The sequence below is a fragment of the Macrotis lagotis genome, chromosome 3 (assembly GCF_037893015.1).
Source record: "Macrotis lagotis isolate mMagLag1 chromosome 3, bilby.v1.9.chrom.fasta, whole genome shotgun sequence".
Taxonomy (NCBI): domain Eukaryota; kingdom Metazoa; phylum Chordata; class Mammalia; order Peramelemorphia; family Peramelidae; genus Macrotis; species Macrotis lagotis.
In genome coordinates this window covers 285,878,584-285,906,579 of record NC_133660.1, presented here as the reverse complement: position 1 = coordinate 285,906,579, position 27,996 = coordinate 285,878,584, and the positions used below count along the sequence as shown (strand labels likewise).

General features: G+C 49.7%; 3 protein-coding genes and 1 long non-coding RNA gene across 18 annotated transcripts; 2 read left to right on the top strand and 2 right to left on the bottom strand.

Moving 5' to 3' along the window:
- Nucleotides 1-9: 9 nt before the first annotated feature.
- STX5 (syntaxin 5) lies at nucleotides 10-8,011 on the bottom strand. Of its 10 annotated transcripts, none has more exons than XM_074231254.1 (12): nucleotides 7,587-8,011; nucleotides 6,282-6,376; nucleotides 5,245-5,682; nucleotides 4,776-4,849; nucleotides 4,615-4,670; nucleotides 3,902-3,972; nucleotides 3,334-3,450; nucleotides 3,178-3,234; nucleotides 2,952-3,033; nucleotides 1,943-2,049; nucleotides 1,670-1,791; nucleotides 10-638 (listed from the first exon to the last, which is right to left on the bottom strand). In XM_074231254.1, exons 3-12 carry the CDS (start codon nucleotides 5,467-5,469, stop codon nucleotides 479-481), a joined length of 1,071 nt encoding a protein of 356 aa, XP_074087355.1. In that variant the 5' UTR covers nucleotides 5,470-5,682; nucleotides 6,282-6,376; nucleotides 7,587-8,011; the 3' UTR covers nucleotides 10-478. The 10 variants fall into 10 exon arrangements, with proteins under 10 accessions (XP_074087355.1, XP_074087357.1, XP_074087362.1 ...); XM_074231256.1 differs by lacking the exon at nucleotides 7,587-8,011 and adding an exon at nucleotides 7,422-7,524; XM_074231261.1 differs by lacking the exon at nucleotides 7,587-8,011 and having other exon boundaries at nucleotides 5,245-5,488; nucleotides 5,619-5,682; nucleotides 6,282-7,413.
- LOC141518879 (uncharacterized) lies at nucleotides 7,532-14,115 on the top strand. 2 transcript variants are annotated; one of them, XR_012477297.1, is made up of 3 exons: nucleotides 7,532-8,564; nucleotides 8,860-10,638; nucleotides 13,911-14,115. It is a non-coding gene; the product is annotated as an uncharacterized LOC141518879 (long non-coding RNA). The 2 variants fall into 2 exon arrangements; XR_012477296.1 differs by having other exon boundaries at nucleotides 8,332-9,929; nucleotides 10,322-10,638.
- Nucleotides 8,572-19,626, bottom strand: WDR74 (WD repeat domain 74). 4 transcript variants are annotated; one of them, XM_074231250.1, is made up of 11 exons: nucleotides 19,526-19,626; nucleotides 19,333-19,442; nucleotides 16,940-17,061; nucleotides 16,489-16,552; nucleotides 14,582-14,731; nucleotides 14,343-14,444; nucleotides 9,992-10,092; nucleotides 9,832-9,887; nucleotides 9,556-9,701; nucleotides 9,334-9,390; nucleotides 8,572-8,772 (listed from the first exon to the last, which is right to left on the bottom strand). In XM_074231250.1, the coding sequence occupies exons 1-11, from the start codon at nucleotides 19,584-19,586 to the stop codon at nucleotides 8,590-8,592; spliced, it is 1,152 nt and encodes a 383-aa protein (XP_074087351.1). In that variant the 5' UTR covers nucleotides 19,587-19,626; the 3' UTR covers nucleotides 8,572-8,589. The 4 variants fall into 4 exon arrangements, with proteins under 4 accessions (XP_074087351.1, XP_074087352.1, XP_074087354.1 ...); XM_074231251.1 differs by having other exon boundaries at nucleotides 19,372-19,442; nucleotides 19,526-19,625; XM_074231253.1 differs by lacking the exon at nucleotides 19,526-19,626 and adding an exon at nucleotides 18,637-18,806 and having other exon boundaries at nucleotides 19,333-19,396.
- Nucleotides 19,349-27,942, top strand: LOC141518878 (uncharacterized). 2 transcript variants are annotated; one of them, XM_074231265.1, is made up of 2 exons: nucleotides 19,349-20,026; nucleotides 24,370-27,942. In XM_074231265.1, exon 2 carries the CDS (start codon nucleotides 24,553-24,555, stop codon nucleotides 25,486-25,488), a length of 936 nt encoding a protein of 311 aa, XP_074087366.1. In that variant the 5' UTR covers nucleotides 19,349-20,026; nucleotides 24,370-24,552; the 3' UTR covers nucleotides 25,489-27,942. The 2 variants fall into 2 exon arrangements, with proteins under 2 accessions (XP_074087366.1, XP_074087365.1); XM_074231264.1 differs by having other exon boundaries at nucleotides 19,349-21,870.
- The last annotated feature ends 54 nt before the right edge of the window (nucleotides 27,943-27,996 follow it).

Genomic DNA, 27,996 nt, shown 5'->3' with positions numbered 1-27,996 from the left:
CCAAAGGGCTGACTGACCGTTTTTCTGTAATTCTGGCAAAATGGGGATGACAGTGCCTTTGGCAAACTGACAGTCACTAGGAGCCGACAGTGGGGTTCTGGGGCATTGGGGAAGGACTCGGGGCCCCCTGCCCCACACAGTGAAGACTGGGGGAAGAAGGGGAGAAGGGCCAGCCCAGGGCTAAAAGGGGCCCCTGGGATTCCTTTCCCCTCCTTTCCCCTTGTGCACATCAGCAATGGAGCAGCCTTTGGGGAGAGGCCTGGGCTTAGCACCCCCTCACCCCTTTCACGGCAGCCCAAACCCACCTGAGTCTGGGCCAGGGAGGGGAAGGGCAGAGGTGGGGAGGGGTCACGGGGCGTGGGCCGTCTCTCTCAGTCCCAGGAAAACAGGGACAGCCTCCTGCCCTTCTTCTCCCACCACCCCAGACAGGCTCAGCTGCAGGGGCCCCTGAAAGGAATGATTCCCATCCAGGGAAGCCTCAGGCCAGGAAGACCACAAAGATGATGAAGAAAACAATGAGGATGAGGAAGATTTTGACCATGAGCCAGCGGTTGGAAGTGACTGACTGGAAGTACTTGAGGATCTCTGAATGGGCGGCCTCAACGTCCAGCTGTGCTCCCTGAACGTTCTCGTCGATCCTGGGCAGGGGCGGGAAGAGGGGGAGGCAACACGGAGGTTAGCCACCGGAAGCACTGTTCTCAGAGTGGTCGCGAGACCTTTCCCAGCCCCCAGCCCCTGCCACATCCAGGGGACGAGCAGAGGCAGAGCTAAGGAAGTGGAGTCTGGGTCTCTGCATCACAAGCCAAAGGGATGGGGGGTGTGTATATGTGTGTGTGTGTGTGTGTGTGTGTGTGTGTGTGTGTGGTGAACTAGTAAGGCCCAGGAAGTCATGGTGCTCTGAGGCCGCAGGCATTGGAAAAGGGAAAAAGAACAAGCAGGAAGGGCCTCAAGAGGGCCAGAGCTGGGGGGCTGGCGGGGTGCTCAGGGTGGTAAACCCCAGGGGCCTCTCTGTACAATGGGGATAACCCCACACGTAGCAGCTGCCTCAGAGGCTTGTTGGGAGAAATGGCTCCTAGAGACTGGCCCCCTGGGGCTGCTGCAGAGGCGCCTCCTGGTCCCCAGCATTCTTGGCATTTACCCAGAGAGTCCACGTTAAAGAAGCTTCTGTGTACCTTCTCTCCCTGGAGAGAGGCAGGACAGATGCTATCTCCCTCCCTGACAGAGGAAGGAGGGAGGTGGGGAGACCCAGGGAACTGCCTCAAACCACCCCCGGGGCCTCCAGCTGCCTCCCTCCTGGCCTCATCCCAGAATCCTGAAGAAGCAATATGGGAAGGGACCAAAAAGTCAGCTCCCAAGAGGAGGAGGAGGAGGCTGCAAGGGCAATGGTGGCAGTCTAAGAAATAGTATGTCGCCCTGGAAATTAGGATCTTTAAAGTGGAACAAAATTGCAAAGGACCTAGGGAATCATGGACTCCCAACTCTTCCTCCTCTCCCCTTCTAGAGCATAAGCAGTTCCTTGAGGACAGGTTACCCCCCAGCCCCATTTCCAAAGTGCTCACTGGAGGCCTCTGCCCTGCTCCACAGTGCAGGCCCCAATTCAGCCAGCCCTCTGGCCATGATGTTCTTGGTTCTGGGTGAAGGCACCCCTCCCCAGGGCCCAGCGGCTCACCGCTGGATGGTTTCTTCCTGTTCCTTGACCATGTGTGCCAGCTGCTGGAAGATGGAGCCCAGCTCCACGATGGTGGACTCGATGTTCTGCATGGTGTCCGCCCTGCTCTGGATGTAGGAATCCTGCAGGAGGAAAGATGGCCATGAGCAAGCGTCCTGGGGACCTCCTCTTCTCCACTTTGGGTCGCCTGGGCTTTCATCAGTATAGGAGGTGCTCAGGAGAGAGCCCCCCTCCCAACTCAGCGGGTCCCTGGGCCTAGGCCTGGGTACCCACCCGCTCATCGATGAGCTGGAGCTGCTGGCTGGTCCGGGAGTCCATCATATCGATGGCCACATCGCCTGCGGCCCTGGGCTCAGCTCCCAACACCACGGCCCCGCCCCCTGCGGGAAGAGAAAAGGGGCTCAAATTTGATCCAACAAACCTTTTGCCACCTAGCTACATGAACCTGTTTGCCTCAGTTTCTCCCATAAAATGGGGATTAGCAATAATACCTACTTCATGGGGGTGGGAGTGGGGCTTATGAGAATCAAATGAAATCACTGTCAGTCACAACTTCTGCCCTGGCATGTGAGAGGCCATACAGAAACACTTCTTCCCTTCCCTTCAGTACAAGTCTCTGGGAATACAAAGGCAAAACCAAAACTGCCTGCCCTTGAGGAGCTGACATTCTGCCAATGAGGCCAGAAAATGGAGCAGAGGAGGGGCTGGCCTGGGCTAGGCAGAGCACCGGAGACAGGACATGGGACAAGAGTGCCTCAGAGAGACTGGGCAGCACAAGCCAACGGTGAGGAACAGGAGTGATGGGAGAAAAAAAACAGACATGAACCACAGAGCTCAAATGAGAAAAATCCACATATGGACCTCCCAGGCTTTCCCAAAGGCAACTGCCTCCTCGGCATCCTCTCCCCTCCTCTATCCTGGTACACCCAGCTCTTGGGCTCTGCCTTGGCACCTTGTGGCACTCCTTTCTCTGGGCCTGTTTCCTCATTGGTAAAATGAAGGTGCCAGCTTGAATGAGACCTCTGATCCCTAAGTTAACCCAAAAACCACCTGGCACTTGTGTCATTTATATATGCTTATTACTCAAATACTCCCGAGGGTGAGATGTTTGAAGGGGAGGGTTTCTTTGTAGCCCCCCTTCCCATCCCAAATTGGACTATTACCAAGCACGGGGGGGGGGGGGGGGGGCAACGGGATTATAGGTTGGCTGATTCTCAAAGAGGAAGGGATGAGGAGGGGCCCAGGCCTCCTAACTGTCCCCACCCCAGGGTCCCCAACTCACCCAGGTGGTTGGGGGCAAGAGGCAGAGCTGCCACAGATGGACGGGAAAACTGTTCCCGGCGGCTTCTCTGCTGCTTCAGATTCTGGGATGGCAGGAAGGGAGATTATCTGGTCACTGAGACCCTTAAGGACACTATCCAAGTGAACCCCCTCCCCTCTATAATCAGTACTCCCCACTCCTCCCCAGCCTGCTCCACTCAACGCCCCCATGCAAAAAGGACTCTCACCTCTGTCCTCACTTCTAAAACGGATTTGAAGTCATTGGACATAGAGGCCAGCTTAGACTAGGGGAAAAGACCAGGAAGCGTGAGGACCCAGAGGAATGACTTGCTGTGCTGCCCATGCCCCCTCCCTCAGCCCTGGTCCTGTTTCCTCTGCCCCACCTGCAAGGAGACCACGATGGTGTTGGAGTGGGTCTGAAGGTGCCGCCCGCTCTGGCTCCCCTTGGCCCTGACAAAATCCTGGAGTTGTGCAATCTGCTTATTGAGACTGTTGATGTCCTAGTGGAAGAACCATGGAGGAGGCCTGGGTCAGCAAGACCCAGCCTGGCCTGCCCGAGAGAAGCACTGAGGCTGCCGATAGGAAGGAAGAAATGGGAGCTGGGGCCTGCAGCTGGCCTCGGGGGTCTGCCCATGCACCTTGGGAGGATGGGAGGAGTGCTCATCACCTGGTGCTTCGGGTGACCTTGGACCAGGTTTCCGTAGATGAGAAATGAGGGAGGCTGGTCTAGAGCTGGGAGCAGCCCTGGAGAGGGTGGAGCTGAAGGCCAGATGGAAACTCACCTTGAAGAGGTCACCCAGTGAGGGAGAGGCAGAGGGGACCCTCTCAGCCACCCCCAAACCTCTCTCCAAAATAGGATGTAGGGAGGGAGGGAGTGGGGTTGGGGGAGAAAAGGGAAGGGGCAGAGCGAGCTCCCACTCCAGAACAGTGCCAGGTGGCCACCTGCATTACCTGTTTGATGATGTAAGTCAGCTCCTCAATCTCCACAGCCTTATCATCAAACAGGGACTTCCTCTTGGCCACTATAAAGGGAAAAGAAGCCAAGAGAATCTGGGGGGGTGAGGACACAGAGTCTTAAAAGGGCCTCCTAGAAGTCTGACCCAGACCTAACAAAATCCAAGCTCCTTGGCCTGGGCTTTAGGGTTCTTGGCAAGGCTTTTCCTCTTTCTAGGAAAGCCTTGCTTTACAGCGAGCTGACCCTCCAGTCAAGCTTCTCTCTTCTAGCCCCACTAGGAGGGCCTCCCCCCCCCATCTCTGTGCACTGTCTCATGCCCTAGGGGATGACCCCCAGAGACTTGCTCAGATCTATTTTACCTGTCACCAAAATTATCTGCCAGGTCATCTTGTCAATAGCTTGGTGGCAGGGACTGGCATTTTTGCTTTTGTTTTTTAGTTTTTGCAAGGCAATGAAGTTAAGTGGCTTGCCCAAGGTCACACAGCCAGATAATTATTAGGTGTCTGAGACTAGATTTGAACTCAGGTCCTCCTGACTCCATGGCTGGTGCTCTATATACTGTGCCACCTAGCTGCCCCCTGGGACTGGTATTTTTCATTGAGGTTAGCCCAGAACCCAGCCCAACAGGCACCTAATAACTGTGTGTGTGTTGGATTAAGGCAGGGGGGGCTCCCCAGGCCCTTGGGGGCTAATCCCTGTGGGGACTCACAGATTGTCAGCTTCTCCAGCTTGGCAAAAGTGTTGCTCAGGTCCTTCCCGATGCGCCTAGATGGAAGATGACAGAGTAATAAAGGGAAGGGATCTTCTACCTCCAGCCCCTCTACACACAAGGCCCCAACACCCCAGGGTATCCAGGCTCTCCCAACTTACTTGGCCATGACGGTGAACTCACTCCGCTGACGGACAGCACTCAGGGCTGAAGATCTGTTTGTCTGGAGTCCATTCTGAAAGAAAATATTGAGAAGTGAGCTTCTGAAGAGCCCCCCCCCCCCATTCTAGGCCTCACTGTTTGGTTCCTCAAGCTCCCCAATAAACTATTGCTCTAATGGTGGGGGGGGGATGTCTCCAGATCTCAAAATCTAAACTGGTAGAGTACCAGACAAGGCTTTATAAATTAATTAGGCTGCAGCCCCAGGCAAAAAGTAGTGGGCATTGCTGCCATCATGACTCTATGCAGGGACCTGATGTTTCCTTTAGACACGGGATGGCCTCTCCCTTGGACTGTCACATGTTGATTGTATCTTCAAAGCTGGAATTTCAGGCTCATCACGCAAGGGCAGCTCACTCATCCCCAAGTGCCCCAGCCCCCTTGGGTGCCCATGTTCCCGGTCCCCCTCACCTGGCGGCTCTGCAGGGATTTGCAGGCAGACAGGAACTCCTGAGTTCGGTCTCGACAGGACATGGTGTCAGGAGGGAGACCCAGAGAAGGGGAAGTGGTGGTGATGGGGATGCTGCTGCCAAGGCCGCTGCCAGCTGCAGCAGGGGGCAGCACCTGTGTCTTTGAGAGACCCAGGTAGACTCCCTGATCCGTGTTCTTAGACCCGTAGCGTTTCCTCGTGTTCATTTAGACGCATAACCTCGGACTGTTGTGGGGGGCAAACCATCATTCTCTGTCCTCTCTCTTCCCCCATCTTCCCGATCTCCTTCCTTCTCTCCTAGCCCACAGTATTCCCAGCTTCCTGTCTACTCTTCGTGTTCCCCCCAGGAAACCACCTCCAATCTGGCAGGATGAGGAAAGTCCAAAGACAGCCTTCGTTTCCCCTTCCCACAGTGAACTCTGGCATCATGGGGGACAGAGAAGAAAGGGTCACACTAGAATTGATCTGGGAGAAACAGGAGCCATCACAAGGGGCAGGAAGATCAGGAAGGAGAAGAGCCGGGGGGGTGGGGGTGGGGGTGGGGAGGAAGCACTGTCCCAACATTATTAGTCTCTTTTTACAGACAGGGAAATGGAGGCTAAGACTTGCCCCAGATCAGATCGCACAGTCACAGAAGAACCAGGACAGGAACTGAGGGGAGGAGGAAACACATTAGGATATCCCTGGTCTACCTGCATCCCTTTTCTTGTCCCTTCTTTTCTCTCCTTGGCTTGGAGAGAACAGAGGAGCCAAAGATGTTGGATCCAAGGCCTGATCCTTGCCCAAATTCCCCATCCCCATTCCTCCTCTCTTCCCTCCCCACATTCCCCTCCAACTAGTCCAAAAAAAAAAAAAGAAGGGAAGGTGTAGGATGATTGATGAGAAAGAACAAGGTGGGAAAAAGAACAGGAAGGCAGAGGATGGAAAAGGGAGGAATAAGGAAAGGATCACGAAGAGGGAGAAGAGATCCAGGAGGTGGAAGAGGCCCAGCCTGAGGCCCAGAGGGAAAGTGACTTGCCCAGGTCACACAGATGGCCCCTCTGCACGGGGGCTCTCACTCCAAGTTCAAGGTTTTCTTGCTGTACATGCCAAAAGGGAAATAGGAGAAGATATCTGAGGAAACAAGAGAACAAGATAAAGAAGTGAAGAGGAAACTGAAATGAGAAAATAAAAGCATAGGAAGAAAACAATGCTGGGCAGAGAGAGGTCCACTACGGAAGGAAAATCAAAGAGAGGACAATGGAGAAAAGAGGATGGGAAAAAGGAAAAAGGAAGGAGAGTTTGAAGAAGACGGGGAGGGAAGGAAAGGAGGAAGGAGAGAATAGGGAGGAGGAAAGGAAACGCTCATTCAGGAAGGGCCTGGCACCATGCTGAGTGCTTTACATAAACATCTCCTCTGAGCTTTACAACAACCCTAGGAGGTAACTGGCATTATTACCTTTACTTTACAAGTGAGGAAACTGAGGCCAACAAAGCTTAAGTCACTTGCCCGGAGACACACAGTTAAGGAGTCTCTAAGACCAAAACTTAACTTGGGGCTCCTTGTGACCTAGCTACCACACCTGGGAGGGCAGAAGGGGAAGAAAGAATGGAAAGTGAATGGGGGGAGAGAGCAGATAGATGGGGGGGGAAGAAGGGAGGGAGACGAGAGGGAACCAGAAGAGAAGGGAAAGGAAGGAAGTGAGGGAGAAAGAAGAGAAAGGAGGGAAGAGGGGGAGAAAAGAGGTGAGGGAGGAAAGAAAGGAAAAGGGAGGGGAATGGGAAAGGAGGGGGGAAATGAAGAGGAGAAAGAGGGGGAGCTGAAGGAGGGGAGAGACGAGGAGAGGAGAAAGGGGGGCTGGAGGAGGAGGGGGAACAAAAGGGGAGGGCAGGGACCAGAAAGGGCAGGAGAATGGGGGAAGTCAAAGGGGGGAGAATCACCCAGGGGCAGGGGGAGGTGGACAGGGGGCTGTCTAGGGGCCGGAGGAGGGCTCGGGATGGGGAGAGGCAGGAGGGGAGGGGAGGGATAATGTTCCGGGGATCCCAGGAGACCAGGACGCCGCTGGGGGGGGGGGTCCCCTCCAAAATGTTTATCCGCCATCGGAAGTCCCGCCCCAGGCCAAACCCCGCCCCCTCGCGGTTTCGGGCAACGATTGGCCGCCTCCGTTGTCTTTCTCACCGTGCGACGTTCTGATTGGGCGGAGGAGACGTCTCTCACCAGCGCCTGGACCGGCAGAAGTGTCCTGGCTCCCGGAGTCGGCCGCCCCCCCATCCCCGCCCCATCGGCAGCCGGCCGCCCCGGGCCCCCAGCGTCCTGCCCGGCCTCGTCCGGGGCGCCTCCTACCTCCGCGTCGCTGCCTCCTGCCGCCGCCGCCGCCGCCCGGACTGGTACTGCTTCTTCCCCGGGGACCGAGCCAGAGAAACGGGACCAGAGACCAGAGGCTGACACGTCACCTAGGCGCGGCCCCGCCCCAGATGACGGCAGCGCGTCGCCCCGCCCCCCGCCGGCGCCGGAAGTCACGCCCCCTCCCGCCGCCCCGCCCCCCGGCCGGCGGAACCCCGCCTTTCCTCCTCTAAGAAGCCCGCGGCGCCACGCCCCCGTGACGTCACTTCCCGAGGCGCCTTAAAGGGCTCCGGGCCGGCTGCGCCGCCCGGCCGTCCCCCCTTTTCCCTGCCGGGAAACTGAGGCCCGCCCCCCACGGCGAGGCAGGCGGCGTCTCGCGGCTCCAGATCTCCACGTTTATTCTCTGTTCCGGGGGGGGCGGGGCGGGGCGGGGTCACCGGGGCCCGGCGGCGGGGTCGGGGTCGGGGTCGGGGTCCAGGTCCAGGTCCAGGTCCAGGTCCAGGTCCAGCTCCGGCAGCGGCGGCTCCCGCGGCGCCTCGGGGCCGCCCTGGGGCCGCGCCTCGGCCCTGCCGCCCGCGCCCGAGCCCACGGCCGAGGAGCGCTTGCGCGAGTCCCGGCGGCTGAAGAGGGACAGGCGGCGCCACAGCACCGTGATGATCAGGCTGTCGTTGGAGCGGCGCGACCCCAGGCGGCTGGCTCCTGCGGGGGGAGGGGCCGGGAGCGGGGGGCCGGGCGCCGCGGCCCGGGCCCGCCCCGGGCTCCCCCCCGGCCCGGCCCCGGGACAGCGCCGCGGCCCCCCGGCCGCCCCTACCTTCCATGGCCTCCCCCGAGTCCGGCTCATCTTTGCCCTTCTTGGACTTGGCGCAGCCCATGACCCCACCGGAGGCCCCGAGTCCAGGCGGCCATCGCCCCGCCCCCTCGCCGGCCTTTGTGACCTCAGCGCCCCCCGCCCCCCGGCCGTGGAACCCCAAGGAGGAGGCAGGGCTCGGGCTGCGGGACGTCTTTATTTGCACAGGGGGGCCAGGGGGGAGGGCGCCCCGGGCCGCGGCTGCTTCTTGCCCCCGGGGCCGGGCCCCGGGGCGCTGTGCCTCCTCTTGGCCCCGGCCACCACGGGCTCCAGCGAATCCCACAACTCGTCGGCCTGGGCTTCTTCGGAGGGGGCCGGCCCGGGAGTTCTGGGCGCATCCTGGGGGGTGAAGGCGGAGGGTTGGGAGGCCCGGCCCGGGAGCCCCCCTCTCTGCCAAGCCTCTCCAATTCCCCTACCCCCCCCCAGGTCACAGCCCCGGTCTGCCCCCACAGCACCAGCTCAGGGCCTGTGATTGCCCAAGACTCGAGATCCCAGCTCTGGGCTGGAAGGGGTCTCGGAGGAAGGAAACCGAGGCAGGGAGAAGCTGGGTGCTGAGCCAACTCTCATCTGATCTTCACAAGCACCAAGCCGGGGTATCACTACCACCAGCAGCACTTTACAGTTAAGGAAACTGAGGCAAAGGTAAAGTGACATGCCCAAGTCCAGAAGCAAAGCACCCCGATTCAGGTGAACTCGTGATTTTTCCACATGGGCAATAAGTATGGGGGAGGAGGGCTCCTCAGATCACACCAGCAGCTGTCTCTCACTAATCTCTACTAAAGGCCCCCCCCAGCTCAGACCCTTCCCTCTAAATACCCCTCCGTGTTTCCTATTTACTGCCCAGCACCACCACCACCAAGTTGCTAACAAATAAATGAGATTGGATGAGGCTGATCTCACCTCCCAGTTGTCTCTGCCTGATAACAGGAGACAGTTCAGTCTTGACTTGAGATAAACCTGAAGGAGACAATTGGGGAACAGGAGGGAAGTTGAAAGTGGGTTCGCCAGGCCCCTCCCTTAGCCCCCCCCCAGAAGCCTGAGGCAAGATTGTTCTGGACTAGGTGGGAAGGGTTGAAGAGAAGTCTAGAGTGAGGGATGGGATGTGCGTCTGCTTGCAGTCACCTTGTGCTCCAATCCTCGAGGTTCCCGAAGTCGATGGACCCGCAGAACTCGGTCCAGGCCACAGGAAGCGAGAATGGGCTGAGTCGGATGACACTGCAGGCCTCGGACGCTGCCTGCCAGACCCTTCAAGCAGCAAACCAGGCGCCCTGGGGAGTGGGGGGGGGGGGGAGTATTTGAAGGAGAGTGAAGAGGAAGGGTGAAGGAGCCACCACTCCCTGGCCTATCCTTCCTCTGCCCCAGACTCCCAGTTTCTCGTGGCCCCTCTGCCCAACTCACCTTGCCGAAGGTCAATTTCAGCTAGCTGCCCATGGGTGTTCCCGATGACCACAGAGCTTTGGAAAGGAGACCAGAAAGCAGACAGGGATTGATGAGAGGTGGACTTCAAAATCTCCTTCACACCCAGAGTCCCCCAAGTACCCCATTCCCCATCACTCACTTGCCCCCTGGAGTGAGGGTCATTGCCATCAGGGGATACTCTCCATAGGTAGTTTCCAGGACAGGCCGCCTCTGTGGGGAGGATGGGTCATACACTCGAACCTGGAAGGAAATTGGGATGTTAATGTGGTATGAAGAGGAAAGAGCACTTGGACGTTAGGGCTGTAAAGCCTAATGAACCCTTAGATATACCTAGTTCTCTGAGCTCAGTTTCCTCATCTGAAAAAGGGGCTGGAGAAGGAAAAGTTGGATCAATTTTGTCAACTCCAGGATCCTCTGGAGACCCAGAATTTGTCTGTCCAACCACACATCTTATATACTCCCATTCCAGCTCTCCAGACTTGTGTCTCTGGCCTACCAATGAACACTGAGTTGTGGGGGAAGAGACAGGCCATTCCATGGTGAAATCTAATCAGGGACCACGAGATGGGGTGAGCAGTGGAACAAACCAGCCTGAAGAGGAGCATGCACTGTTCTCTACTGGAGGGAACAGTTCAGACTGAAAGCAGAACAGAGAAGATCTTGTATTCATAAAAACAAAGCACCTTCAAGTCAGTCTGAGAGGCTGTCTTCAGTGCTCGTGAAAACTGGAGGACCACCAGTCTATCTGGTTCAGAAGAGGCAGAGAGACCCAAGAGTGAGAGTTTGGTACAGAATCTCAATCTTTTACTATGGTTTTTTTTTTTACTGACTCCATGGGCAGCACTCTACCCACTGCACCACCTAGGTGGTTAAATGATTTGCCCAGATGTCTGAAGCCAGCTTGAAACCTGGGTCCTCTGGAACTCTAGGCCTGGCACTTTACCCACAACACCACCTAACTGCCCTCAAGCAAGGGCGCTCATTATTAATACAGTTGTACTACTTAACACTTTGCTAACAGTGTTTGCTATAAGCAGTAACTTTCTCCAAAATATTAAGGGAATTCTAGACAAAGAATATTAAATTACTACTCTTTGCAGATATGCTCTTAGAAAATCCAAGAATCGACTAAAAACTGAATTAATGTCGGCAAAATTAGAGGATATAAAATACAGCCCACATAATCAGAATTTCTACATATAACCAAGAAAATCCAAAACAAAAACTAAAAGGAAATCCTAATCAATTTCCTAAGAGCCCCTCAGAGACTCTAATTCTAAAGATAAAACACAATACAAAAGGGCCTACAAAACTGATGAAACAAATTCTTGGAGAGGTCAAGCCAGTATTATAAAAATGACATTAATTAACTGACAAAGTTGCTCTCTCAAGAGAATGTCAGAAAAAAATCAAGTTAATATGGAAGAACAAAAGGACAATTTTTTTTTTTTTGGGCAGGGCAATGGGGTTAAGTGAATTGCTCAAGGTTTGCACAGGTAGGAAATTATGTATCTGAGGTCAGATTTGAACATGGGTCCTCCTGACTCTGGGGCTACTGCTTTATCCATTGCACCACCAAGCTGCCCCCCAAAGGTCGAGAACTTCAAGAATTTTTTGAAAAATGGCAAGGAAGGTAGTCTACCAGTATCAGATCCTCAGACACATTACAAAGCAATAATCATTAATTCAGTAATGGTTTTTAAAGACATAAGTGAAACTAATAAGATATACAATAGCACTTTATTTTTAAAAAAGCCAGAGACACCAATTACTAGGAGGAAAACTCATATTTGACAAAAACTGCAGGGAAACTTATGAAACAAATTAGATTTTACCAGCCTCACAAGAAAATAAGCTCCAAATACAGTCCATGGCCTCACTATTAAAAAAAAGTTAATCAAATTGGGAGAAAGACAGAAATTACTTTAAAGATGAATGGAGGGGCGGCTGGGTGGCACAGTGAATAGAGCACCAGCCTTGGAGTCAGGAATACCTGCATTCAAATCTGACCTTAGACACTTAACAATTACCTAGCTGTGTGGCCTTGGGCAAGCCACTTAAACCCCATTGCCTTGCAAAATCTAAAAAAAAAATTAAAAAAAAAAGATGAATGGAGAAGCAAGGGTAGGTGGTGCAGTGGATAGAGCACCCACCATGGAATCAGGAGGACCTGAGTTCAAATCTGGCCTCAGACACGTTAATTACCAACTATGTGACCTTGGGCAAGTCACTTAACCCCATTGCCTTTCAAAAACAGAAAATATGAATGGAGAAAGACTTAACGACTACATGGGTGATAATTTTGATTATTACAAATTAAAAAGTTAATGTAAAATTTAGAAGAGAGGTAAAAATCAAGTTTCTCTGAGAAGAGTCTCATCTCTCGGATATACGAGGAAGTGATTCAAATTTATAAGAGCCATTTCCCCAAGCATCAACACTCATCGAATCCAATCAGACATTTTTCAAAGTAAATCTAAGCTGTCAATAATCATACTTTATCTGAAGTTAACAAATGGGGAAATGCAAATTAAAGCAACTACCTATCAGGTGGCCCCTATGCCCCTATCAGAATGGCAACGATGCCAAAGAAAATGAGGAATGTTTGATAGAAGGTTCAGCTATTGGGGAAAGCAATGAAGGATTCTAACCAAAAAGTTAGAGCTTCTCTTTTCATGGCAGTTAAGATTTGGAAACAGAATGGCTAAAGAAACTGGCAACTAAATGTAATAAAAGATACCTTGTAAGAAATGATCAAATAGACAATTCTGGAGGAAACCAGTAAGAGCTTTGTGAACTGATAGAAAATGAGCAGAAATAAAAAACCCCAAAATAACTTTACAGATAAAAATATTGAAAGATTTTAAAATTCTGATCCACATAATAAGATTACAAAAAGAATGAAGATCAAACATACCAGTACCCTGACATATGTTAAATTTTAAAATGTAGAGATGGCGAGGCAATGAGACAGTGATGGACAGAATACTAGGTCAGGAAGACCTGAGTTCAAATCTAGAGATATGTACTAATTGTGAAACCCTGAGCAAATTACCTAACTGCTACCTCAGTTTCCTCATCTTTAAAATGGGGATAATGATAAAATTTGTAAAGTATTTTGAAAACATTAAAGCACTATATAAATGCTAGCTATTATTCTTGGCCATGCCTGCCAGATTTCAATTTGTTTTGCTGGCAAAGTTTGTACCTGGAGGAGGACTAGGGGAAACGGCTTAATTTAAAAAAAAATACTTAATTGTTTTTTTAGGTTTTTTAGGTTTTTGCAAGGCAAATGGGGTTAAGTGGCTTGCCCAAGGCCACACAGCTAGGTAATTATTAAGTGTCTGAGACCGGATTTGGACCCAGGTACTCCTGACTCCAGGGCCAGTGCGCCACCTAGCCGACCCAACACTTAATTTTCAAAAAAAAAAAAAATTTTTTTTAAAGTAGGCCAGAGGCCATTTCCCAGGAGATAAGCAGTCAAGAGATAGGAAGAAATTTCCCCAAAGAATCGCCAGCTATTCATTACTACAGAGGAAAGCAGTCTTAAGAAATACAGACCAGAACATCCCTGAAGTTTGGTTTAAATATGAGCCAACTGACCAAGCCACCAAAACTAGGAATAGAGTTGGAAGGAGGCAGGCTAGCAGCACTGTTGGTGGAGTTGAATATAACCATTTTGGAATGGGGCCAAGGAAGCTCATACCTTCGAAGATGTGGGAGAACAGTTGGAAGCAAAGAAATGGGAGCTCCAGCTCCAAAGGAATATGAGCCACAACAGTCTCAATATACAAACATTCAAGGAGATGAAGGAATTTAGGGTTTAATAGGAGGCACAAGTCTCAGTGAAGAAAGCTCCATGGTACAGTGGCTTTGGTGTCAACGAAACAGTTCAAATCCTGCCTTTCACAATAGCAAGTCCTTTAAAGCTTCTAGGATTCAGCTTCTTTGACAGAATGAAGGGGCTGAACAAAAAGGGCTGGGAGTTTCTTCCCACTCTAGATGGAAGATTTCATAAGTTTTATTTATGCTAACCCCACCTTTCTCTTGCCTTTTAGTCTCTCAACAACTACCTGCTGAGAATTTCTAACTGGGTAATCCAAGATATTTTCAACTTGACACATCCAAAACAAAACATTCTTTCCTGAAAGCACTCTTCTCTTTCCAATCTCCATGTATTGGCAGGATCATCCTTCAAGCCTGGAAGGCCACCCTCCATGCCCACCCCCTCTACTTCCCCCATAAAAAGGAAATCTTAGATTATCCCTCTGTTGGTGGGCGCCCTCCTTCTCTAAATTGGTGCATTTTTGTTACTTGTAGGCCCCATCTGAGCAAACTGCCAAGCAAATTGCCCAGAAATCAGTTTAATAAATGTGCTGCTTGATTGGGAGATGAAGGCCTGGAGCAGCAGTGAAGGCCAGCAAAAATGCTGGACACTAGTGACTGGCCATCCAGTTGATCACTGGGGGTCGTCCCTCCTACTTTCTCACCTGGTGATGTCCAGTGCATGTGACAATCTTCTGTGACCCTGGGAGGAACTGGATGTCCTGGTCCCAGATGGGAACCCGGAGATTTAACCAATCATTGCGGACCTAGACAGGGGACACATGGGTCAGGTCCACTTCTGATTGCCCTACAGTGACACTGGAGACCCTCCTATGATCTCCCCTCTTGCCCCCTGCCCCTCAGCATCCAGCTTGACATCCCCTGCCGTGACTCCATCACTCACATTCTTAGCTTTGAATATGGGCTCCTGGGATGATGTCTGCAGGTCCCAGACCTTCAGCGAATTCTCCTTCCCACCAGTGGCTACTATGTGGGGTCGATCAGGGTCCTGGCGCATCCTGCACACACCTGGACCCACACTGAGTTCTTTGATCTGTGACAAAAAGGCCCATAAAGTGGATAAGTCGTCCTGGTAGGGAGGCATCTTAGGACCCAAAAGGAGCCAAAAGATGAGAGAAGACCAGGCAGCTTACCTGCCAGGGAAGGTCTGGCTCATCTTCAATGACTATAAAGTTCCTAATACAAAAGGGCAGTTCATGGGAGGGTTTGAGATTGGATTGGATCCAAGGAGCTGGGGTCTGAATGCCACTTAACACCAGTGTGTCCAGGGGAAATCACAGCCTCTCTCTGGGTTTGTTTCCTGCTCTGTAGAATGAGCAAGCTAGAGGCAAGTCCCTTCCACCTTCAAATACTATGGTCTAGTCTTAAAGGCAGCCAAGAATCTTATCTGGGGAGCATCTGTGTGGCACAGTGGAGTCAGGAGGACATGAGTTCCTATCCAGTCTCAGACACTTGAAAATTACTAGCTGTGTGACTTTGGGCAAGTTACTTCATCTCACTGCCTCAAAAAAGACCAAAAAAAAAAAAAAAACAAAAAAGAATCCTCTCTGGGGATAAGCACAGACAAGATGAAGCTGCTTTCAGAACTGATCATAAACTTGTTATGAGGGGAAAACCTCACATGGATTAGACCATTCCTTTGGGGAAAGGATTTGGAGCTCAGTTCTCAAAGAACTGAACTTCCCATATACTGATTCTATACCCCAAAGAGATCAAATAAAGGAAAAGGGCCCATATTTACAAAGATATTTACAGAAGCTCTTTTCTGCATGACAAAGAATGGGTAACTAAGGGGATGTCTTATCAACTGGGGAATGAAATAGTTTAACAAATTACAGGATGTGATTATACAGAATAGTACTGGACCTTTACAAATGATGAAATGGACTGTTTCAGAGAAATCTGAAATTTCCAAGATTAGGAAATAGAGAATAACTTATACAATCATAACTTTTACTGTAGAGTTATTTTAAAAAGATTTAAAAAACACTGATGGATGCAAATGACCAACCAACTACAAAATCCCTGAGGAACAATGATGGAACAGCAAACTGTTCATTTCCTGATAATAGGGATGGACTCAAGATGCAGGAGCAAACAGGTATTTTTATGTAATCTGTTTTGCTTGTCTATGCTAATTATAACAAGGGTTTTTACACCCTTACCTCTCAAATGGGGAAAGAGGAGCTTTTTGTTAATCACAATAAATAAATGAATAAATAAAATTCTATTTTAAAAAAAGAAACAAGGTTGATCTGTTTGACCCTTTTGGGAAAGAAACATAGCTTTATCCATCCCAAGAAAGTCCTTTCTTTGTTAAAAGTATAAAAACACCTGACTTTGTAGAAAGATTTAGAGCAAAATGTATTGTCCTGTAAAATGTGCCTCAAACTGTCATGGAATAGAAATGCAGTTTAGGAAATGAGCTGTGAAGAACAAAGAAATCCAGGAAGACAAACGGGAAAGAGACTGAAGAAAGAAACTGCCTAATGAGAATGATGATGCTAATAATAACCATGTTGAAAAACCAGCAACAGCTCCTGGAAAATGCCCTGAAGGGGCAAGGGGGGGGGGACCGGAACTCCCAAATGATTGTGTTGCCACTTGTTAAAAGTAGTCAGGCTACACGATTTAAATTATGTGCAAATTCCCTAAATAATAGCAATTTCAAACTTCACACATCCTTTATTTTTGTTTAAACATCTGGATATTTGCTTATAACAAAACCTAAATCAAAACAATCACCAAAACGATTTTCCTAAATCAATAAAGGAAAAGAAAAGCCCTCACATGTTCAGAAGAGTCTTCAGGCCAGATTCGGAGTATCCCAGACTCCACACAAGTAATGAGGCAGCTGCAGAAACAAACGGGAGCAAAAAACAAACGAGGTAATGGACAGACTTTAGTTGAGCCCCAGAAGGAAGCTCTGCCAAGCTGTACCCCACTGTATGGCCTCTACTCTTCATCTGAAGTCCCTCGCCTCCCTCCTTTGCCTCTTCTCCCTAGCCCAGTTCTAAGAAAGGCTCTTGATACATCCCCCCAATAGCCATATGTGGTCAGGGGCTAACTAGGATCCTAAAGTACTGGACCAGGAACTCCAGGACCAGGATCTGCTGGGATGGGGGGCAGGGGAGGCAGGTAACTGAACTCCAAGTCTGTTGAAGAGGAGAGAATGCCTGGACTGAAGCCAGTACTGGGGGTGAAAAAGGGAAGAAAGGGGGTAGAGTTTGGAGGTCCTTACCCATCATGCTTTGCAAGTCCCCGATAAGTCCCTTCTCCTCCTGGACAGGACCTGCTCCTCAGGAACTTGCCTTCTTCTGTGCTGAAGCATTTCACAGTTCCATTGGCACAGCCAATTAGAATCTGTAGGGAGGGAGACTGGATTAGATTCAATTCACCTGAACAAACATCTCCCCAGGTATAAAAAGGAGGTGCAACGGGTTCTGAATGTTGGAAGTTCCTAGTTGTATGCAGAATTGTTGTGCATAAAGCCAAGTTAAGACAGACAAGCTTTCTGACTTCATAAACACACAATCTGTGTCTGATGTTGTAAAATGTCAAGTTTCCTGCCCTGAATGTGAGCCTGAGTTCTGCCAGACAATCCTGTTCCATGACTACTTTATGGAAAGTACTTTGCAAATCTCAGAGCACTCTAGAAAATGCCAGATGTTATTCCTGATGCCGTTATTCCTAAGTGAATTTCTAATCATTGTCATTGTTCCTTTGACTATTATTTGTACTGCCTCAAATACAGGATCTGATAGAAAAATGTTGGTGGTAGATGCATCTGTGAAATTTAAAAAGGTGCTACCAGTCATTACAACAGCTCAATGGCAAGTCAAAGTTTCTGAACCAAAGAAAGCATTCAGACTAATTACATGAAAGATAGTGGGCACAATACAGCTGGGAAATGAAGACTATCTCTGTCTTCTAAGGAAGCTTTAGTGAATATATGATCGCAGCTGCACCCCGAGGTCACTGATATGGACCAGAGACATAAACTAACTGGCACCTGGGGACTAGATAAAACCACCTTTTTCAAGGCTAAGGCTGAGGAGGTTAAACCTGGAAAGGGATCAGCTAGTCCACTTCTCAAGGATAACACAGAAACCTTGAAGGTGAAGCTGAGATAACAGTTTGTCTTTAACTGGCAGTGGTTATGGAAAACTTAAATGTTAAATATCTAACTTCCGAGAGGGAGACTGAACTTTTGAACTCCTCAGCTGCTTCCATGTTCAGAAAAAGAAGCTTTGGGTTGATATAAAGAACACAGAACAACAAAACTTACAGAGTAACATTCAATATAAAATACAAAATTGAGTTGCATAGTGGATAGAACACTGGTCCTGGAGTCAAGAGGATCTGAGTTCAAACGTGGCCTCAGACACTTGATACTTAGTAGCCATGGGACCTTGGCCAAGTCATTTAACCCTACTGTCCCAAAAAAAAACAAAGTGCAAAATCAACATCAATTCTCCCACTTAATGTGTACCCCAACCAAGGGTCGAGGGCAGGTCTTTCTGTTCTGATAGCATTAGTGCTCAGGGTGGGCTCTTTAACACCAGGAATCAGAGGATGTCTTCTGGTGATAAGACAACACTCAATGGGAGCATCGGGAGAAGCAGAACAGAGAAAGGACAATGGGAGGCCTGGGGTGGGGAGGTCATTTCTCTACCTATCACACTATTCCAGCTCTGGCCACCCTTTATCACTAAATCTCTCCTATCCAGGTCATCCTTCCCACAACCCTCAAAATACTCTTCTTAACAGATTTAGAAACACAAAAGTATAAGGCCACCTAGTCCAATCTCTCATTTTACAGATGGGGAAATTGAAGCCCAAGGCAGGGAAGCGACAGATGTCAAGACCATGAAGTGAGGAAGTGACAGAAACAGATCTGGAGGCGAGGGCCTCCCTCTGTCTTGTCCCTCCCCTCACCAAATTCACTCGCATCTGGATGACCGAGAGCTCAGGCCAGCGTTCAAGGCCTTCCCCAACCACCTCGTAGTTCTGTGCACTCAGGACAAATTGGACTCTGCGGTCATACGAAGCTCTCCCAGCTGCCTGCAAGGTCTCCTCCGTCCAAGTGAAAGGGCCAGTTCCCTCTTCTGCAGGAGGAAGAGACCTGGATTTAAAAGTCCGGAGTCCAGTGGAGAAGACTCGGGCCTCAGTTTCCTCACTTGTAAAATAAGGGTGGGACAAGTTGACCTAGGGGATCACGAAGGTTCTTTTTCCTCTAAAACCCAGGACCCTCTTCAAAACACTCCATGCCCGCCACCTCCCACCCGGCCCGGATAGCGTGCACGGCCCCCCTCGCAAAGACAAAAGGCTGGAGGGCAAGATGTCGCGGGAGGCAGGGGGCGGCAGGCTAACGGGGCGCCCCGGCATCCGCTTCCTCGGGGTCCGGCGGCCCTGCCCAGCAGCAGGCCTTGCAAGACACAACGCAGGGGGCGGCCGGACCCCGGCCCTGGAGTCGGGAGGACCCGAGTTCGAGTCCGGCCTCCGACACAAAACGACCGAGCTGTGTGGCCTTGGGCAAGTCACTTAGCCCCGCCCCAAGGCACAGAGGCAGAGACAAGGGGGTGACAGCCGGGGTCCCGCCCTTCCCCGGCCCCGGCCCCGGCCCCGCCTCACCTGGCTCTCCGCCGCGTCCGCCCAGCACAGCGCGCTCACCTCCTCCTCGCGCCGCGGCCGGCCCGCCGCCTCCGTGAAGTTCACCGCCTGCTTCCGGACCAGGTTCACGCCTGCGGGGACGGGGCGCGGGTGAGCGCCGCCCCGGCCCGGCCCGGCCCCCCGGCCCGGCCCCGGCCTCCCCCCGGCCCCTCACCCTTCAAGATCCCGGTCTCCGAGCCGACCCACACGTGATTCCAGCGTGCCGACGCCGCCATGACACTTCCGTCGGGTGACTTCCGGGGCGGGGCGAGGACTAGCCTGGTGGCCGGCTCCGCCCCCAGGAAGACCGGGTGCGTCCTCCAAAACCTTCCGGATGGGAAGCCGCGGGCCGTGGCAGGAACGTTCCCGGGGGGGCACTGTAAAAGGCGCCGCGTTGGGGCCCGAGCTCCGAGGGCCGGAGCCCCGGAGCGCCTGGCCGCGCGCGCCCCCGGGGAGGGGCCCGGGGACCCCACTCGAGAGGACTGCCGGGCCTTGAAGCCCACGCCGCGGAGCTTTACCACACCCCTGCCCCGACGGCCCATTGCGGCCCGGAGGGAAACTCCGAGAGCGTGGTCTATGCAGTGATAGTGAGTTGGGGGGCAGCTGAGTGCTGCGGGATCGAGCACCGGCCCTGGGGGCAGGAGGCCCTGAGTTCAAATGCGGCCTCAGACACTTGGTAATGAGTTATGTGACTCTGGGCAAGCCACTGAACCGCACTGCCTTGCAAAAGCCTAAAAAACCAACAATAGTTCTTTGAGCATCTCACTGGATTCTCAAAATTTCCTTCTGCTTCTCGCTCTCTTCCCCCCCTCTATATTTTGTAAAAATGTTCTTGAATCTCATACTTCAGACCCAAAATTGATTTCTCAGCCTCTCATTGGGTTGATAGCTCTGGGTGTCGGCCTCTGCCCTCCTCAAGGATGTGAATCTGAAGGCTGGCGTCTAGTTGCGTCTACAAATGGACTTTCTTGGTCGTGTGAACAGTGACAGCAAAGCAGGCAAGTGGCCCGCTTATCTCTGTAAGAGATCCAGAGAAATGCTTATACTTAGGACATTTTGGAAAGGGAGAAATCTCAATGCTTTCTATGCCTAGAACCTCTGATAACAAAATGTCAAGTCAGAAAAGAGACGGGCTGGTCCTGCTAGCTGTCAGTGCTGGAGGCATAAGAGGATCATAAAATCATCAAGGACACCCTGATGTACTAATGCGACCCTAATTGTTTGACACCCCCCCAAATTTTATGACTCTTTCTAGGATTCTAAACATACTTTCCCCTCATTAAGCTCTTTGTCACATATCTTTAATGATAACTTCCACATATAGGTTTCTCTTAGAGAATAAAACTTCACATAAAACCTATTTTTATTTTCAATTGATTTGTAGTCCCAAAGGATTAAGGTTGACAATTTATATGTGTATATAATATATGCATATATGTTTTTTTATGTATGTATGTGGTGCTGCTGCTGCTCCTGATGTTTGTCTTTTCTTGAGGAAGACTATGATGGAGGCAACTAGTTGGCACAATGGATATAACGCCAGCTCTGGAGTCAGGAGGACCTGAGTTCAAATTTGGCTTCAGACTTCAGGCTTACTTGCCTGTGTGATCTTGGGCAAGTCACTTAACCCTATTGCCTTGCAAAAGCAAAAATAGAAAAAGAAGACCATGACATCAGGGAGGGGATGCCTTGAAAAGCACATGAATTGGATTTGAGTGAGGAGGGCTGTGTTAAGTCACCAGCTTCACTTTCTCCTCCAGAGTCATCTTGATCCAGATATGAATCTAGATATGAATCAGAATGAGTGGAGATGGCCCTGAATGTGCTTTTGTGGCTACCTACCAGACTGAAGGTCTACAGTGCCCTACTGGAACCTGGACAGTCTACCAGTCCCATAACAGGAAATGAAATCTCTTCCACTTGAGCTGTCTGGTGAAGATGCTGAAGGTCATTTGGCAACATATAGTGCAGGATACTGAGGTCCTCAAGCTATATTCCAAGCATTCAAATTCACTACAGAGATAGTAACTCATGAACTGGCCATGTTCAAATGCCATATTCAAATGTGTATTTTCCTAAAAGATTAACTTAGGGAGTACTGACGCAAGACATGCACTTACATGGAGATTAGAAATGATGCAAGGGCTATTGGTAGAATTGTGAAAATTGATCCAGCTGTTCTGGAGAGCTATATGGAACTGCCCAAAGAGCAATAAAACTGATCATACCTTTTAGCCCAGTAATACTAAATTGATCTTTATCCAGAAGAAATCATAAAAAAAAAAAAAACAGAAAATCCCACGTTCCAAAAATTCATAGTAGTTCTTTTTGTAGTGGCAAAGAATTGGAAATTGAGGGGATGCCATCCATTGGTGAATAGCTAAATGTATGAATGTTGAAGTACTATTCTATAAGAAACCACAAATGGTCAAACACTAGACAAGCATGGAACGAAGTACAGGAACTGATGCTGAGCAAAGCGAGCAGAACCAAGAGAACATTGTAGACAGCAACAACATTGTGAGTTGATACCTTGATAGATACAGCTCCTCCCAGCAGTTCAGAGAGTGAGAACAACCTTGGGAGACCTGTTATGAACAAAGCTTTCCACATCCAGAGGACAAAAAACAAAAAAAACCCTGAAACCCACAGAATCTGAATGAGCTTTTTTAAAAATTTCACTTTTTAAAAATTTCTTTTATGTCTTTTCTAGCTCATGGTTTTCTTTCTTTTCCCTTATTCCTATTTTGTTCATACAGAAAAATGACTAATCTGTAAACGTTAAACAAAATGTATATATACAATATTCACCAGATGGTTTGCCTTTGAGGGGAGGGAGGTGGGAAGGAGAGTGAAAGAAAATTATGTAACTGGGGCAGCTAGGTGGTACAGTGGATAGAGCACCGGCCTTGGAGTCAGGAGTACCCGGGTTCAAATCCGGTCTCAGACACTTAATAATTAACTAGCTGTGTAGCCCTGGGCAAGCCACTTAACCCCATTTGCCTTGCAAAAACAAAAAAACCCTAAAAAAATATGCTATCTCAGGGATCTGTACAAGATCTGCTGTCAGCTGATGACAGTGATGGTGAGGACTCTTAAGTTCAAGAAAGGAGATCTACACACACGTGACCTCACTATGTATGTCAGACTGTGACTGATTAGACCAACATGAGCTCAGAAGGCTCTACCACAGGTTGGACACAAACAGACCACATGAACATCTGGAGTGGAGATGACTCTAAATTTGCTCATCTCACATTTCTTTTGAACCCTTGTCATTCTGCTTCACTCACAGAAAATAGCACCTTCTTTAAAGGGGGCAATTTCTTCAGAGAGTGTCCATGATCACTTTATCCCCCCTCCAACTGATAAGTTCTTTTATTTTCCCAATTACATGTTTTGAAAGTTTTTCAACAGTCATCCATATGCATATTTTTAAGTTACAAAATTTTCTTTTTTCTTTGCAAGGCAAATGGGGTTAAGTGGCTTGCCCAGGGCTACACAGCTAGTTAATTATTAAATGTCTGAGACCGGATTTGAACCCGGGTACTCCTGACTCCAGGGCCGGTGCTCTATCCACTGCACCACCTAGCCACCCCGATAGCATTTTTTTTTTAGCCAGCCCCCAGCTACACCCACTATCAGCTCCTTGAATATCTACCCTGAGTCAGATGCTGCCAATCAATTAGCGGTTCCCAGTTTTGCCAGCAGAATCTGATAGGAAGAAAAAATAGATATATATTTTCAAAGGGTATGATTACAAGAGTGGCAGCACAGTTCCTATTGTCCAATATTACTAAATTGGGTCTTAAAGCATCTTCCTGGGGTGGCTAGGTGGTGCAGTGGATAGAGCACCGGCCCTGGAGTCAGGAGTACCCGGGTTCAAATCCGGTCTCAGACATTTAATAATTACCTAGCTGTGTGGCCCTGGGCAAGCCACTTAACCCCATTTGCCTTGCAAAAAATCTAAATAAATAAATAAAAAGCATCTTCCTTCCCTGAACCTGCTCAGTTTGCCCAAATCTTGTTTTCTGTCACTGGTGGTTTTAACTGTGCTTTCCTGCACTAGCCCTGCTCAGAGGAATACCACAGTGGCAGAGGATGCTGAGAACTTCCATTTGATGCCCCCACAATAAAATTAGTACTTTCTCTCAAACTGAATCTCCTCACCCCATTCAAAGGGGTGTAGTTCAGTCTGGAAATGTGAATGATTCCCAAAGACTCAAGTAGGTAAATGAGCCCTCCCTCATTAAAAACAGACCTTGGTCTGGTATCAAAAAAGCCTGAAAAGACACCATTCTTTCCTACAATAGGAAAAAGGTTTAAGAACAGGAACCAAACACCTTCTAACATGCAATGAGAGGCCAGTTAGCCTCATCTGAATCCAGATTTTGAGGTTCACCCTTTTTTTGGAACAAAAAGATGCTAATGAGAGCAGTGCCTAGGAAGCCAGGTAAACCAACTGCTAAACTGAAAAGGACAGACCAAAATGACCTTTTTTGATAAACATTGATGAACAAAACTATGACTGAGTCATGACAAGGCTCAGGGAGGACATGAGGGCAGAGGAGTGGGGGGACCTGTTTGAGAAATAAATCCCCCAGCTGATGTCATAACAGAAGAGGTAGGTAAGAGGGAGATAGTCATGTGTTAAGGAGGAGGCAGAAAATTGATTGTAGGACAAATGTGCCAGGGGCCAAGAAGCCCCCATAAAAAGAGCAAATAAATTCCAGACATACCAGGAGCCAAGAAACCCCCTGTCAGATAAGATAAAAGGAGCAAACAAAATTCCAGGCATACCAAGGGCCAAGACAAAGAAAAGAGGCCTCACCCTCCATTATCAAGAACAAACAGATCACAGACTATCCCTTCTCTCAGGCCAAGGCATACCAACTCCACCCCTAAGCTAATCCCCTTGTTCCTTCTCTACAATATAAGCATGTATTTTCTCAAATAAACTCAGACCTTATCCACCATCCTTGGGTCTCACTCTCCTTATTCTCACCCATTCCTTTTCAGGCTGGGTCCTCCTCGACACCCCACTTTTCTGCCCCGCGGGTCGGGGCATGTGGCGCCCAACGTGCGGCTCGAGGCACGGACTCTTGCCAGGCAGACCCCGTAAAGAAGAATCGTCGCGACCCCCTCTGATCGCTCCGGAGAGCCCCACGAACAGGTAAGTGACGTCTGCCTCATCCTTTTCTCATGGGTTCCAAGCTGTCTAAAGAACAGGTCTTTATACGGGACCTTAAACTGGCACTTAAAGACAGGAGAGTTAAAGTAAAGAAAAAGGATCTTGTTAGATTCTTCCTTTTTATAGATGAGGTATGCCCGTGGTTTCTGGTAACAGGACCTGAGATCCACCCAGGCAAATGGCAGAAAGTAGGAAGAGATCTTAATCAGAAATTGAAAATAGAAGGACCCGATGCCGTCCCTGTTTCAGCCCTTTCTTACTGGGGTCTTATAAGAGACATAGTGGAAAGCGCAACCAGGGACCCCACAAAACAAAAGCTTCTTTCAGTTGCGGAGTCCTGCCTTCGCCCTCTTTCGCGTACAGCCTCTATAAAGTCTTTGAAAGAAGAGGAAGCGAAACCCCCTAAAACTCCAGCTAGATCTCCCTCAGCAGCTATTGAAATCCCCCCAAGCAAATCCCTCTATCCTCCTCTCCCTTCTGAGATAACACCAGCAGAGGAGCCCATAACCTTCCCAGTGTTTAGAAGAAATAAGAATCTCCGGTCCAGTCCAGAAACGGACCCAGATTCAGAGCCTCCAGACCCAGGCGATGAGGCAGAACTTGAGGAAGAAGCTGCTAGATATAATAACCCAGACTGGCCCCTAGCCTCCGCTCCCCCTCCATACCTAACCGCCCCTGCCTTCCTGCCCCTGGGGCCTAATGCCCCCTTTACTCTCTCACTAGAAGCCATCTCCCGTGGAGGATATCTTCTCCCCTCCGAATGGCTCAGGGTCGTCCAGGCAGTACTTACACGAGGACAGTTCCTCACCTGGAAGGCTGATTTTTTTGATCGTTGTCAAACCATTGCTTCAACTACCTATAAAACTTCTAAGGGAGCTTATGAAAAACCCTCAAGGACAGGGCATTGTAGAAAGAGCCCACCAAATGCTCAAAAACATGATTACTAAATTACAGAAAGGGTCAGAGACACTCTACCCCAAGATTAATAATGCTAAAACCATTCTTAACCATGCCCTCTTTGTCCTCAATTTCCTCTCCCTTGATGCTAATGCCAAATCTGCAGCAGATCTCCTTTGGCATCCCACTACTGAACACAATTATGCACAGGCTATGTGGAGAGATCCCATCTCCAACAAATGGCAAGGACCTGACCCAGTCCTTATCTGGGGTAAAGGACATGCCTGTATTTATGATTCATCAGCTCAAAATGCTAGATGGCTACCCGAGCGTCTAGTAAAATCACATAATCCACCCAGGGAACCCCCTGAGGAATCTCCCTCTGTGCTCTCTTGTAGATAAAAGATCCAGCATGAAGGCACTCGTCCTGTGCCTGCTCCTTCCACTGTCCTGATCATACCAACTACTTAACTACACTTGGTCAGTCGAAGACGCTCAAGGATTCCGCATCTGGAGTACCTCGAAAGTTGACTCCACGACACCCTGGCTTCCCCTGTACCCAGATCTTTGTCGATTATCCGAATGGAACAGTGGATGGGACGCAGTATGGGGGTCCGATGATCGCATGACAGGCTGTGGCTCTCAAGATAGAAAAGAGAGGCTTGGGACCCTCTCTTTTTATGTTTGCCCGGGATGCCATTGCTCATCAGCCCCACAATGCGGTAGAACGGGGGACTTCTATTGTAAAAATGGGATTGTGAGATGACAGGAACTGGGTACTGGATCACCTCATTAATGCCTCTGTACAAGCTTTGACCCAGATACAGAATTCTTCATTGGAAGAATGCTGGATCTGCTATTCCTCTTCCCCTCCCTTCTATGAAGGTATTGCTCAATTCGGGAACATCACACACTCCAACAGAACAGATGATCTCAGATGGGGCACTGGGGAATCCCAAGGCCTCACTCTTGCAAAAATCTCCGGTCAGGGAAATTGTCTCCTTGGCCCGCAAATGCTCCCCCCTCTTCAGCTAGACACAGTATGTAACCAAAGTACCCTTATTAATACTTCCTATAGATATGCTGTAGCCCCTCCTAATACCTATCTTGCTTGCTCCTCAGGACTAACCACCTTTGTGGACACCAAACAATTCCTTGAGAAAAAGGACTATTGTGTCCTTGTCTCCCTTTTTCCTCACCTAACTGTCCACTACCCGGAGGAATTCCTCCAATTTTGGGAACATGGAAGGGGTACCCTTATCAGAGACAAAAGAGAACCCCTGACAGCAGTTACACTCGCAGTCCTGATTGGACTTGGGTTTGTTGGCTCTGGTACAGGTATTGCCTCCTTAGTTTCCTCCAATGCACAGTACACCCAGCTTAGCTCTGCTATTGATAAGGATCTCTCAGAACTTCAAGCAGGGTTAGAACACCTAAAAGATTCTGTTGCCTCTCTAGCTGAAGTAGCATTACAAAATAGACGCGGTCTTGATTTGTTATTTTTACAACAGGGGGGACTCTGCGCGGCACTAAAGGAAGAATGCTGTTTTTTTAAGGATAAACTTGGCCTGGTAGAAGACAGTCTGCAAAGGGTTAAGGATAGCCTGGAAAAAAGAAAAAGGGAGAGAGAGAAAGGTGAGGCATGGTATAAAAATTGGTTTTCCACATCCCCCTGGCTCTCTACTCTGCTCCCAAGCCTTCTAGGCCCATTAATTGGCTTCCTAATTCTAATTTCTTTTGGACCATGGGCCTTCAGGAGACTGACCAACTTTATCAAATCCCAAATTGACTCAGCCCTTGGAAAACCAGTTTCGGTCTTATATCACCAATTGAAAAGCCAAGGGTCCTGTGAGGACCCCCAAATGGAACCCTTGAGGTTCGCTGCTCTTACACCTCGCCCACCTTGGTATGCGTGCTTCTGCTCAAGGAAAGGCACCCCCTAAGGGCTGCAGTGATACCCAATGACGGGATTTAGTGCAACTCCATGACTTGGGAACATCATATCCTACAGGAGATAACAAGGACCTTGCTAAGGTCCCCTCCTGGTCAAGGATACCAAGCATGAAAATCAAGTTGCACAGCCTAAGACAGGGATCCTGCCCATAAATTTAAAATAAAAAAGGGGGACATGCCAGGGGCCAAGAAGCCCCCATAAAAAGAGCAAATAAATTCCAGACATACCAGGAGCCAAGAAACCCCCTGTCAGATAAGATAAAAGGAGCAAACAAAATTCCAGGCATACCAAGGGCCAAGACAAAAGAGGCCTCACCCTCCATTATCAAGAACAAACAGATCACAGACTATCCCTTCTCTCAGGCCAAGGCATACCAACTCCACCCCTAAACTAATCCCCTTGTTCCTTCTCTACAATATAAGCATGTATTTTCTCAAATAAACTCAGACCTTATCCACCATCCTTGGGTCTCACTCTCCTTATTCTCACCCATTCCATTTCAGGCTGGGTCCTCCTCGACACCCCACTTTTCTGCCCCGCGGGTCGGGGCACAAATGCTATTGTTGTTCAGTCTTGTCTAACTCTTCATGACCCCCTGGACCAC